Source organism: Dendropsophus ebraccatus, chromosome 1 (assembly GCF_027789765.1).
Source record: "Dendropsophus ebraccatus isolate aDenEbr1 chromosome 1, aDenEbr1.pat, whole genome shotgun sequence".
NCBI lineage: Eukaryota > Metazoa > Chordata > Amphibia > Anura > Hylidae > Dendropsophus > Dendropsophus ebraccatus.
In genome coordinates this window covers 8,605,853-8,620,174 of record NC_091454.1, presented here as the reverse complement: position 1 = coordinate 8,620,174, position 14,322 = coordinate 8,605,853, and the positions used below count along the sequence as shown (strand labels likewise).

At 43.9% G+C, this 14,322-nt stretch overlaps 1 protein-coding gene across 2 annotated transcripts in view; it reads left to right on the top strand.

Moving 5' to 3' along the window:
• The window catches only part of ITPR2 (inositol 1,4,5-trisphosphate receptor type 2), a 185,930-nt gene that overhangs the window by 70,175 nt on the left and 101,433 nt on the right, over nt 1-14,322 (top strand). For both annotated transcript variants that reach the window (XM_069965955.1, XM_069965946.1), the window contains exons 27-37: nt 6-95; nt 538-663; nt 885-1,007; nt 1,739-1,939; nt 4,141-4,392; nt 7,126-7,251; nt 8,942-9,070; nt 11,410-11,530; nt 11,704-11,894; nt 12,886-13,028; nt 13,468-13,576. In XM_069965955.1, coding sequence (XP_069822056.1) covers nt 6-95; nt 538-663; nt 885-1,007; nt 1,739-1,939; nt 4,141-4,392; nt 7,126-7,251; nt 8,942-9,070; nt 11,410-11,530; nt 11,704-11,894; nt 12,886-13,028; nt 13,468-13,576 — 1,611 coding nt within the window. The remainder of the gene's footprint in view (nt 1-5; nt 96-537; nt 664-884; nt 1,008-1,738; nt 1,940-4,140; nt 4,393-7,125; nt 7,252-8,941; nt 9,071-11,409; nt 11,531-11,703; nt 11,895-12,885; nt 13,029-13,467; nt 13,577-14,322) is intronic.

Below are 14,322 nucleotides of genomic sequence, written 5' to 3'. Positions count from 1 at the left end.
TTTAGGACACAAGTATCCTCGCCCCGGTGGAAGAGGGGGTCAAGAAGCCTCAAATCGACAGCAACAAGGCCAACAATTACAAGATCGTAAAAGAGGTAAATGCCTTCAGGGTTAATTAATCTAAATTTTTGAATGTGCAAATCTCCATGGTAACAGACTACAAGCAAGCCCTGTGTAGTCTGATCCTCCCCTGCTTGTTTGGTGAACTCCAAGCTGAGGTAGAGAGCAGAGAAAGCGGAGCAATGCATAGCTGCGGGATCTGACTACACAGGGTGGGTTTGTAGCCTGTTACCATGGAAGCTCATATATCTACATAAGAGCTGTATACACACAATGGATTTTTTTTTTAAATAAAGACTTTATAAATCTGATTTATTCTTTTACCTGCATAAAGCATACTTGTCTACATTTAAACCTTTGAAATTTGGATTTTAAAGCCACCTCAAACAACCTAGGAAGGAGTTTTGGACGTGGTTTGTTTAATCCCCACCCCCTGCAAAAGTCCACACACCCCATAATACCAATACTGATTTGCAGATCCTGATCCGGCTCAGTAAGCTCTGTTCCCAGAGTAAGAAGGGGCGTAACCAGCAGCAGCGGCTATTGAAGAACATGGGGGCCCATTCGGTGGTCCTGGACCTATTGCAGATTCCATATGAGAAGGTCAGTAACCAGATGGGGAGGAAGGTACTGATGTACATGGGGTGAGGGGCGAATCCTTCTGGCTTTAAAGTTTTTTTGTTTGTTTTGTTTTTCCTTTTATTTTGTGCCAATTTTGAGTCTTATTTGAATGCTTTTAAGGGGAAAAAAATGCGAAATTTACGAAATTGTGCAACTTTGGAAATGAAAGTTTGTGCTAACGTTACTGTATGTATTTGTTTCAGACCGATGATAAAATGAACGAAATCATGACCCTCGCTCACGTTTTTCTGCAAAACTTCTGCCGCGGAAACCCTCAAAATCAAATACTTCTCCACAAAAACCTCAACCTCTTCTTGACCCCGGGGGTAAGTGAGTGCAGTGCTGTCACTGAAGCTGTCACTGCTGTCGCTGGCTCTTGTTTTGTTGTTGTGTCTGCACATTTTACTTTTTTCCACTTGGTGTTCCCCTTTAAAAGGAACCTGTGATATTATAAGTGAAGTCATATCTCTGGTCATAATGTTATAGAGCGGGAGGAGCTGAACGGATTGATATATAGGTTTGTGGGAAGATTTTCACTAGAATTAGTTTATTGATTCTGTGCTTAGGAGTCCAGTGGGTGGTCCTACTTCTTAGTGTAGGACTGCCCACTGGACTCTTAAGCATAAAAGAACAAATTACTAGTTCTGCTGGATGTTTTCCCTTAAACATATATATATATATATATATATATCTATATCAATCCTCTCAGCATGTCTTGCTCTATAACATGCTGATGATAGATTCCACTGCATTTTCAATATGACAGGCTCCCTTTAAGAGGAACACTGTAGCCCTGAGTTTACATATTTGGGTAGAAGGTCTGGTGAATAATGTAGGTTGTTTTTAAGGAATTGTCCAGAATTAAGATTAAAATTGTGGAACAGCTCCACCGCTGTCCTCAGGTTGTATGTAGTATTACAATTCAGCTCCATTCAGATTAATGGAACTGAGCTGCTATACAACACCCAACCTGAGGACAAGATAGGAGCTGTGTATGGAAGAAAGCAACCATGTTTTTCTGTGACCCCTTTAACCTTGCATCCGTTTCCATGTGCAGCTTCTGGAAGCGGAGACCATGCGACACATCTTCATGAACAATTACCACTTGTGCAACGAGATTAGCGAGCGCGTGGTCCAGCACTTTGTGCACTGTGTGGAGACTCACGGCCGCCATGTCGAATACCTTCGATTTCTACAAACCATTGTGAAAGCCGACGGGAAGTATGTGAAGAAGTGCCAGGACGTGGTGATGACCGAGGTGAGGGGTCAATCAGATCACTGCATTCAGCTAGGTGACAACCAATATGGCCGCCAGGATGGCTTCTATACATTTTTTTACATTTACATATATTATCAACTATAACTCAGCTGGGGGGCTCAGACCAGGGGTTGCTGAGCCAATCAGCTTCTTCAGAGGAGGCATTGTAGTCATAACCCCACCCCCTTTAAGGATCTGTTCACATGACACAGATTCACAGGTGGGAGAATAGGAAAGGTTTTCTATAGGGATTTGCTACTGCTCTTAACAGTTCCTGACATGGACAGAGGGGGCAGCAGAGAGCACTGTGTCAGACTGGAGAGAATACAACAGTTCTTGCAGAACATACAGCAGCTGATAAGTACTGGAAGACTGGAGATTTTTAAATAGAAGTAAATTACAAATCTATATAACTATCTGGCACCGGTTGTCTTAAAAACTTTCTTCTCCAGAGTTCCCCTTTAAGAGGTTACATCGGCGTGTAAGCCTTCCAATAAGCGTTCTGACTTCCAAAAAAAGCACAGTTTTGCATAGTTTGCATAGGTTCTTGTTCCTCACCCACCAGTTATCACGAATCCCCCGGTAAGTCGCGCAGGACGCCCCGTTCCTTGTCTGAAGGCGACAACCCCCCCCCCCCCTCAGAATAATCTGCCATCTTGACATAAAAACTCACTAGCAATTAAGATGACTGACACCTGACACCAGATCTCACGTCCCCGCGCTCTTCATACGCCGCCATCGCCTTCTTTTTTGTCAGATTAAATGTCGTTTTTTTTTTTTTCGTGAACGTTCCTGTACGGGATGTAGACAAAGGACGGGAGAGAAATCAAGCTAATGAGTCAAGTCGCGAACAAAAAACACGGCCACTTGCCAGAACGGCGGCAACTTTGGAGCGAGAATTGAGAACTTCTTACAAGCGTAACCTTTGTTGGGCGGAAAATTCTTCCCTCAACCTTTTCATTCGGCGATGAAGGTTTTTTTTTTTTTTATTTCTCCCCTTTTAACTATTACGCCGCTCGCATTTACATAACAATTCCCGGCCATTAGCGTAGCGGCGGCTTTGTCTGCGGCGCAGGAAGAAGAGGGGGGAGGGGGAGAGGTTATTACCGTATCCTCGCTATTCACTTCGCACCATCAGGAATCCTCTTATACTTTTAATTGGGATAATTGAGTCATTCTAAGTTTGATCCTTCTCTGGGAAAGCTGGGTGGCAGACAATATGGCCCCGTTAGGTGCTGACAGATATGACTAGAGATCTCCTATTTCACTGTATACAGAGGTTGTTCTCTGGGAAAGCTGGGTGGCAGACAATATGACCGCCGTTAGGTGCTAAAGGATATGACTAGAGATGTACTGTATCACTGTATGCACAGGCTGTTCTCTGGGAAAGCTGGGTGGCAGACAATATGGCCGCCATTAAGGTCTTACGCATATGACTAGATATCTACTGTGTCACTGTATACACAGGCTGTTCTCTGGGAAAGCTGGGTGGCAGACAATATGGCCGCCATTAAGGTCTTACAGATATGATTAGATATCTACTGTGTCACTGTATACACAGGCTGTTCTCTGGGAAAGCTGGGTGGCAGACAATATGGCCGCCATTAAGGTCTTACGCATATGACTAGATATCTACTGTGTCGCTGTATACACAGGCTGTTCTCTGGGAAAGCTGAGTGACAGACAGTATGGCCGCCGTTAGGGTCTTATGGATATGACTAGAGATCTACTTTGTCACTGTATACACAGGCTGTTCTCTGGGAAAGCTGGGTGGCAGACAATATGGCCGCCATTAAGGTCTTACAGATATGACTAGATATCTACTGTGTCACTGTATACACAGGCTGTTCTCTGGGAAAGTTGGGTGATAGCTGCTGTCAGCAGCCATATTGGTTGTAGGTTATAACTTAGCTTTCCCAAGAACAACCAATATGGCCGCCGTCCTGACATTTTTATTTATGATGGCTGCTGTTGGTAACCATTTTGGTTGTTACCTAGCAACCAATATGGCTGCCTTCAGATCCTGACCACTCTGCCTATAGATACATCCACGGGTCCTGTGTCACTACTTATAGGCGTATAGACTGATCTCTGTAAAAATCGTATGACAGCTGCCAGTATATGGCCAGTATATGGTGTATACTCCCTAAACCCTTTGGGTTCTGTCTATTTGAGACGTCTGTTATTTATCTCTGTCACAGCTTATTAATGGGGGCGAGGACGTTCTCATCTTCTACAACGATCGAGCTTCCTTCCCGATCCTCCTGCAGATGATGTGCTCCGAGCGGGATCGGGCAGATGAGAGCGGACCCCTGGCGTATCACATCACCCTGGTGGAGCTGCTGGCGGCCTGCACCGAGGGCAAGAACGTCTACACTGAGATCAAGTGCAACTCCCTCCTGCCCCTGGATGACATTGTCAGGGTGGTGACGCATGACGACTGCATACCAGAGGTATGTATTATCCTCCAGAGCTGCACTCACTATTCTGCTGGTGGGGTCACTGTGTACATACATTACATTACTGATCCTGAGTTACATCCTGTATTATACCCCAGAGCTGCACTCACTATTCTGCTGGTGGGGTCACTGTGTACATACATTATATTACTGATCCTGAGTTCCATCCTGTATTATACCCCAGAGCTGCACTCACTATTCTGCTGGTGGGGTCACTGTGTACATACATTACATTACTGATCCTGAGTAACATCCTGTATTATACTCCAGAGCTGCACTCACTATTCTGCTGGTGGGGTCACTGTGTACATACATTACATTACTGATCCTGAGTTCCATCCTGTATTATACCCCAGAGCTGCACTCACTATTCTGCTGGTGGGGTCACTGTGTACATACATTACATTACTGATCCTGAGTTACATCCTGTATATATACTCCAGAGCTGCACTCACTATTCTGCTGGTGGGGTCACTGTGTACATACATTACATTACCGATCCTGAGCTACATCCTGTATTATACCCCAGAGCTGCACTCACTATTCTGCTGGTGGGGTCACTGTGTACATACATTACTGATCCTGAGTTACATCCTGTATTATACCCCAGAGCTGCACTCACTATTCTGCTGGTGGGGTCACTGTGTACATACATTACTGATCCTGAGTTACATCCTGTATATATACTCCAGAGCTGCACTCACTATTCTGCTGGTGGGGTCACTGTGTACATACATTACATTACCGATCCTGAGCTACATCCTGTATTATACCCCAGAGCTGCACTCACTATTCTGCTGGTGGGGTCACTGTGTACATACATTACATTACTGATCCTGAGTTACATCCTGTATTATACCCCAGAGCTGCACTCACTATTCTGCTGGTGGGGTCACTGTGTACATACATTACTGATCCTGAGTTACATCCTGTATTATACTCCAGAGCTGCACTCACTATTCTGCTGGTTGGGTCACTGTGTACATACATTACTGATTCTGTACTCACGGTTTGGTGACATCAGCAGCTGATGGGTTATCTATAAGGAATAAGGATCATTACCTGCCGATGAGTTGGGTTGTTAGCAGATGAGAACTGACAGTGTGAACTGTAACTACAGACCTGCAGAACATTGTCTCATTCCACTACCTGAGATTGATGGAGCCTCACAGAATCTTAGTAATACATTAAGAAATAGCCCTAAAGCCTGATGGGATGTCAGTCGTGCTGCCCACACTGCTTAGTGTACAGCCTGTCCATAGATAGATAGATAGATAGATAGATAGGAGATAGATAGGAGATAGATAGATAGATAGATAATAGATAGATAGATAGGAGATAGATAGATAGATAGATAGATAGATAGATAGATAGATAGATAGGAGATAGATAGATAGATAGATAGATAGGAGATAGATAGATAGATAGATAGATAGGAGATAGATAGATAGATAGATAGATAGATAGGAGATAGATAGATAGGAGATAGATAGATAGGAGATAGATAGATAGATAGATAGATAGATAGGAGATAGATAGATAGATAGATAGATAGATAGGAGATAGATAGATAGATAGATAGATAGGAGATAGATAGATAGGAGATAGATAGGAGATAGATAGGAGATAGATAGGAGATAGATAGGAGATAGATAGGAGATAGATAGGAGATAGATAGGAGATGGATAGGAGATGGATAGGAGATGGATAGGAGATAGATAGATAGATAGATAGATAGATAGATAGATAGATAGATAGATAGGAGATAGATAGATAGGAGATAGATAGATAGGAGATAGATAGATAGATAGATAGGAGATAGATAGATAGATAGGAGATAGATAGATAGATTGGAGATAGATAGATAGGAGATAGATAGATAGATAGATAGGAGATAGATAGATAGATAGATAGATAGATAGATAGATAGATAGATAGATAGATAGATAGATAGGAGATAGATAGATAGATAGGAGATAGATAGATTGGAGATAGATAGATAAATAGGAGATAGATAGATAGATAGATAGATAGATAGATAGGTGATAGATAGGAGATAGATAGATAGGAGATAGATAGATAGGAGATAGATAGATAGGAGATAGATAGATAGGAGATAGATAGATAGGAGATAGATAGGAGATAGATAGATAGGAGATAGATAGGAGATAGATAGGAGATAGATAGGAGATAGATAGATAGATAGATAGGAGATAGATAGATAGATAGATAGATAGATAGATAGATAGATAGATAGGAGATAGATAGATAGATAGGAGATAAATAGATAGATAATAGATAGGAGATAGATAGATAGATAGATAGATAGGTGATAGATAGATAGATAGGAGATAGATAGATAGATAGGAGATAAATAGATAGATAATAGATAGGAGATAGATAGATAGATAGATAGATAGATAGATAGATAGGAGATAGATAGATAGGAGATAAATAGATAGATAATAGATAGGAGATAGATAGATAGATAGATAGATAGATAGATAGATAGGAGATAGATAGATAGATAGATAGGAGATAGATAGATAGATAGATAATAGATAGATAGGTGATAGATAGGAGATAGATAGATAGATAGATAGATAGATAGATAGATAGATAGATAATAGATAGATAGGAGATAGACAGGTGATAGATAGAAGATAGAGAGATATTAGAAAGTTTTCAGCCACTTTCTGATCCTTTTCCGGCCTTCTCTCTCCTCAGGTGAAGATCGCCTACGTGAACTTTGTGAACCATTGTTACGTGGATACGGAGGTGGAGATGAAGGAGATCTACACCAGCAACCACATCTGGAAGCTGTTTGAGAATTTCCTGGTTGACATGGCGCGAGTGAGTGATGTGACCGCATGAGATATATGGCGGCTGTAAATCACTTTTATGAGTCCCCGGGGAGCAGTAACCTCACAGAGGAGCAGAGGCGGCTGAGGATCTCGCTGCCCCGGAGCGTTTAATAAAAGAGAAAACTTTGCAGTTAGACTTTAGAGAATCTTCTGCCGTTTTTTGTTTACAGCTCCTATGTAGGGCTTTGTGTTTCTATGGTTACAGACTACATAGCACTCTATGTAGTCAGGTCCTGTAGACTAGCTACCTTCTGTCTATTCCCTACCTAGTTATCTCTGTTTTGTCTTGTCTTTTAAGGGTCTTACTAGATTTAGATGTAGTTTTTTAAAATTGTCACTTCCCTCCATGTTATTGCCTATGGGACTCCTGACATTTTTGTAAATCACTGCATTTACCAAAAATTACTCCTAACCCTCAGAGAAGCAGCTGTAAAGTCTTAGCTATTTGGTGTCTCCCTTTCCTGTAGTCAGCTGTTCATTGTATGTTGTCAGGGTAAATCTGTCTCTAGTAACAGCCTGAGCAAGACAGATTGCAGAAAGTGGGGATGAGGCTTACCTTGTGGTTTGTGCTAGAGAGAGAGCCTGAGCTGTGCACCTTCAGAGGATATGCACTATCTCTATGAGGTAAAGGTTTCCCCCACATCTCAGCAGCAGCATGCATTACTGTAACCCTGTGCATGTTTTGCTGCTGTTTTTTTTTCTTTCTACTTACATAACATCTTGCAAAAACCCAGTGCATGAATTTCTCCTTCCCCCCCCCCCCCACAGGCATCTATAGTAGTGTATGGTATAAATCAGCACCCCAGATCATTGCAGGCCTGTTCAGTCCTTATAGTTAATTGCTGGCTGTGATGCTGCTGTTTCTTTCCTTTCTGCTCATATAACACATAACAAACCCAGTGCATTAGTAACCCCTTCTTCCCTACATGCCACATATTGTACTACACCCTGTAAGTGACCCAGCACAATGCAGCCTTTTCAGTCATTAAGGTGCATTGCATGCTTTGATGTTGCTGCTGTTTCTTTCCTTTTTACTCACATAGCATTTTGTAACAACCCAGTACATCAGTTTCTCCTTCTCCCCCACATGCTATCTATAGTAGTATGTGGTATAAATAAACACCCCAAAACATTGCAAGCCTTTTCAGTCTATATAGTTAATTGCTTGCTGTGATGCTGCTGCTGTTTCTTTTCTTTCTACTCATATATAACACATTGCAAAGCCAGTGCATCAGTAACCCCCTCTCCCCCTACATGCCGTACATTGTACTGCACCTTGTAAGTCACCCCCAGCACATGCAGCCTGTTCATTCCTTAGGGTGCATTGTCTGCTTTGATGCTGCTGTTTCTTTCCTTTCTACTCACATAGCAAAAAGTTCAATTGCTCCCCCCCCCACCCCCCGTGTGCCATCTGTAGTAGTATGTGGTATAAATCAGCTCCCCAAAACGTTGCAAGCCTGTTTATTCCTTATAGTTAATTGCTTGCTTTGATGCTGCTGCTGTTTCTTTCCTTTCTACTCACATAGCTTCTTGCGATAACCCAGTGCATCAATAACTCCTTCTCTCCACATGCCTTCTATAGTGTATAGTATATACGGCAAACACCTCAGCCCTCGCCCGGTGTCCAGCTGCTCCCAGCGACATTTGTGTCACTCATTCGACTTTATTTTCCCCGATAGGTGTGCAACACGACCACTGACCGCAAACACGCCGACACGGCGCTGGAGAAGTACGTGACCGAGGCCGTGATGAACATCGTCAGCGGCTTCTTCAACTCCCCGTTTTCCGATAACAGCACCAGCCTCCAGGTGAGAGGCCATTAAAGGGGCCGGCAACCCTGATTTCTGCAGCCTATAATAGTTCCGGAGCGTTATAAGAGGAGCGGCGGCCATGTGTGGAGATGTGTGATGGAGCAGGGTAAAGTATGGAGAATAGGAGCAGGTGTATTGTATGTGGGTGACGTCCTTTCCTCCTGGGATTTGCTGCTGCTCTGGACAGTTCTTGACATAGACAGAGATGGCAGCAGAGAGCACTGTGTCAGATTTGAAAGAATACACCACTTCCATCAGGACATACAGCAGCTGATAAGTACAGGAAGATTGGAGACTTTTTAATAGAAGTAAATTACAAATCTCTGGCACCAGTTTATTTGAAAGAATTTTTTTTTTTTGTGAACAACCCCTTTAATTTTTAACCCAATGTCTTCTGGAGCATTCTTCCTCTTCCATTGATCCACTATTGAGTTTTCACGCCTCCCCGGACGGTTTGAGGTGGGGGGGGGGGGATCGCTTTTGTCGGTGAGGAGTTACCTCGGCGCGGCCGGCGATCATTGTTAGGCGCGGTAATTGTCCGTGTCTCCACATTCCGATGGGTGATTTATTAAATACAGACGACATTTAAATAAATTCAGGGCCACGGCCAGGAGAGGATTAATGAACGGCCGCCGGAGCGGGAACTCCACTTCCCGAATACTGATCCACACTCAGCTCAGAGGACAGTATCACACGTGATGGGCTCAGATACAGCAGCTCAGAGGACAGTATCACACATGATAGACTTAGATACAGCAGCTCAGCAGACAGTATCACACATGATAGGCTCAGATACAGCAGCTGAGCATACAGTATCACACATGATAGGCTTAGATACAGCAGCTCTGAGGACAGTATCACACATGATAGACTCAGATACAGCAGCTCAGAGGACAGTATCACACATGATAGACTCAGATACAGCAGCTCAGAGGACAGTATCACACATGATAGACTCAGATAGACAGCTCAGAGGACAGTATCACACATGATAGACTCAGATACAGCAGCTCAGAGGACAGTATCACACATGATAGACTCAGATAGACAGCCCAGAGGACAGTATCACACATGATAGACTCAGGTACAGCAGCTCAGCATACAGTATCACACATGATAGGCTCAGATACAGCAGCTGAGCATACAGTATCACACATGATAGGCTTAGATACAGCAGCTCTGAGGACAGTATCACACATGATAGACTCAGATAGACAGCTCAGAGGACAGTATCACACATGATAGACTCAGATACAGCAGCTCAGAGGACAGTATCACACATGATAGACTCAGATACAGCAGCTCAGAGGACAGTATCACACATGATAGACTCAGATAGACAGCTCAGAGGACAGTATCACACATGATAGACTCAGATAGACAGCTCAGAGGACAGTATCACACATGATAGACTCAGATAGACAGCTCAGAGGACAGTATCACACATGATAGACTCAGATACAGCAGCTCAGAGGACAGTATCACACATGATAGGCTTAAATACAGCAGATCAGAGGACAGTATCACACATGATAGGCTTAGATACAGCAACTCAGAGGACAGTAACACACATGATAGGCTCAGATACAGCAGCTGAGCATACAGTATCACACATGATAGGCTTAGATACAGCAGCTCTGAGGACAGTATCACACATGATAGACTCAGATACAGCAGCTCAGCATACAGTATCACACATGATAGACTCAGATACAGCAACTCGGAGGACAGTATCACACATGATAGGCTTAGATACAGCAGCTCAGAGGACAGTATCACACATGATAGGCTCAGATACAGCAGCTCAGCATACAGTATCACACATGATGGGCTCAGATACAGCAGCTCAAAGGACAGTATCACACATGATGGGCTCAGATACAGCAGCTCAGCATACAGTATCACACATGATAGGCTTAGATACAGCAGCCCAGAGGACAGTATCACACATGATAGACTCAGATACAGCAGCCCAGAGGACAGTATCACACATGATAGGCTTAGATACAGCAGCTCTAAATACAATATCACACATGATAGGCTTAGATACTGCAACTCATCATACAGTATCACACATGATAGGCTTAGATACTGCAGCTCACAGGACAGTATCACACATGGTCCAGCTGACAGTAAGACACATGATAAGCTTAGATACAGCAGATGAGCAGGCCAGACCGTATGACACATGATAAGCTTAGATACAGCAGGTGATCAGACCGAATCACACATGGGAAGCTTAGATACACATAAGCTGGCTGCTGCAGTGACCTGTTTTCCCGTATACTGTGTATACAGATGGAGCTCCTCCGCTCACAGATGTCTTCTCTCCGCAGACCCATCAGCCCGTCTTCATCCAGCTTCTTCAGTCCGCGTTCAGAATTTACAACTGCACGTGGCCGAACCCGGCGCAGAAATCCTCGGTGGAGTCGTGTATAAAGACCCTGGCAGAAGTCGGTGAGTGGGAACATCTGCGTCCTCCCGCGTCCCCCCGCATCCTCCCCATGTTTACTGGCAATATCTTCTGCTTATTAATAATTCTATCCGATCCTGGGAACGTTGGGTAAAGCCAATATGGCCGCCACTAAACTTTATTCATTTATTAATATTATTTGTTTCTTCCCTAAAAGCAAAAAATCGTGGGATAGCGATCCCGGTGGATTTGGACAGTCAGGTGAATACACTTTTCCTAAAAAGCCATTCTAATATGGTGCAGAGGGCGGCTATGGGCTGGAGGATGACGGCCCGCACCGGGCCCCGGTTCAAGGACGTCCTGGGGAGCCCGGCCTGGGACTACAGGAACATCATTGAGAAGCTGCAGGTAAGTTAGGATCTCTCTCTGATTTTGCAGCGTTCTACTAATGGAAACTGTGTGTGAATGCCAGATTACCGGTTATTCTGGATTATCAGTGAATAAAAATAACACAAATGGCAATAGGAGCGGCATCCAACAAAAAACACGCTGCCTACAAGTGATACTACAGATAACATTTAGTTTTACAGCATGTTGTAAAGTGAGATGGTTCTCCATTAGAATATGAAGGGGGTTATACTGACATCTAGTGGTGATTGTGGACCTTTACTTCTATGTTTTGCTGATGCTGATGTCCTTTTAAAGGCAACTATTTCATTGCCCCAATGAATCTACAATAAAATTAAAAAAAGTTAAATGATTGTGTGTTCTGCTTCTATATGTTTCCATGGTGACAGACTACAAATAAACCCTGTGTAGTCTGATCCTGCACTCCACTTCATCTGCCTCCTATGCTTAAAGGGGACCAGGAAAAAAATCACTTTTCTCCTATCCACAGCATAGGGGAAAAGTAAAAGATCGGCATCACCATATCAGGCCCCACCGGCTCTGATATGAATAGAGCTGTGTGTATGGTGCGTGATCTGCGGCTCTATTCATTCGTATGGAGCAACAGAAAGAGCCGAGTAGCCAGGAGGAGTGCTGTACTCTGCTTTTTTATGTCAGCTTCATAGAAATGAATAGAGCAGAGCAGAGTAGAGCAGAGATCGGACACTGTGAATAGGGGAAAAGTTAGGCAGATGAAGTGGAGTAATGCATGTCTGCAGGATCAGACTACACAGGGTTTGTTTGTAGTCTGTCACCATGGATACACAGTATAGAGTGGTTTATAGATGGAAGGAGCTGATATGTCCTTGTGTTACATGGACAGCCTATTGATTTTAGTGGCCACCCTGTAGTACCTTAATTCCTCTGTGGTGGCGCTACAGAGAAAATAAACACTTGGTGACACGTTCCTCTGTAGACTACATCATGTAATCCTCATGTATGTTCCATTCAGGACGTCGTGGCCTCTCTGGAGCAGCAGTTCAGTTCGATGGTTTTGGCCGAATTCTCGGTTCTCGTTGACGTCCTGCACAGTCCTGAACTCCTGTTTCCCGATGGGAGTGACGCTCGGATCCGGTGTGGAGCCTTCATGTCCAAGTAAGTGATCTTCACTCCGCCTCCATGTTAGCTAGACTGACAGCAGTAGAAGTGGCCATGTCGCATATTACCAAGAACAGCGCCACCTTGTGGCTGACAAATGAATAGCCAAAAGAGAAAACTAAAGTTATAAGGTTGTCAGATCACAGTGATCGTCCTTATGTGTGGTGGTGGTCCCTGGGTAGACACCTCATTAATACTCATCAGGTCACTAAGCATGCGGAGAACCCCTTTAAATGGTTCCAGCCGTTCCCTTCCCTTTAATAAAGTCTTTGGTGCCGTATAATCCCCGGTGACATAATCATTTTGCAGTCGACCATCTAATAAAAAAGTCACAATTCTGCATGAGACGTTTAGCCGTGACCCCCTCCGCGCCATCGCCGGCGACTCGGGAACATTACTCACAGCCACTGAGAAGCTAATAAATGCAATTTCACAGGTTGATTAATCACACAAAGAAACTAATGGAGAAAGAAGAGAAGCTTTGTATCAAAATACTTCAGACGTTACGAGAGATGTTAGACAAGAAAGAAGGCTTCAGCGAGCAGGTAAGAGCCGGCGGGCGGGCGGCGGAGTGACTGCCAATACTTCTGCCGTGTGACCCGGTGACCGCTGCCGCCTACTGCATTCACTGTAATTACACCTCCATACACCCTCCTCAGCCAAAGCAATGGCAACGCTTATGGGGGTTCGAATGTGTTCAGGCATTTAGGGACAAATAAAGCTGGGTGAAACCAATATGGCCGCCACTACAGCTCCCGCAGGTATGGTCACTGTCCCACTGTCCACATCAATATCTACATCCTGATCAGTAAAAGTGAGGCAGATTACAAAGTGGACATGGAGGTGAATGATGATTCGGTGCTTTACGATGTTCCTATGACAACTCTGATGTCACTAGAGGTCTTGACAGGAAGTGTTTTTCTTACTTCCCTGTCTTTTTTGTGGTAGCAAAGGAGACGTTGTGGCCGTGTGTGATCCTAGGTGGTTCACAGGGTCCCCTGTATTGTGGGGTGTTGTCCATAGTAACATGGGTACAGTGTTTGAGTAAGTAGGCTGTGGATGGAAGGCTTGAGTGAGAGGTGTTGCCCCTAGCAACAGTGACAGGATGCTTGAGTCTGAGGTGTTGTCCTTGGCAACAGTAATGGAATGGTTGGTTGAGAGGTGTTGTCCTTAGCAACAGTGAGGAATGCGTTTTGCCCCTAGCAACAGTGGTAGTACGCTTGAGTCTGAGGTGTTATCCTTAGCAACAGTAATGGAATGCTTGAGTGAGAGGTGTTGCCCCTAGCAATAG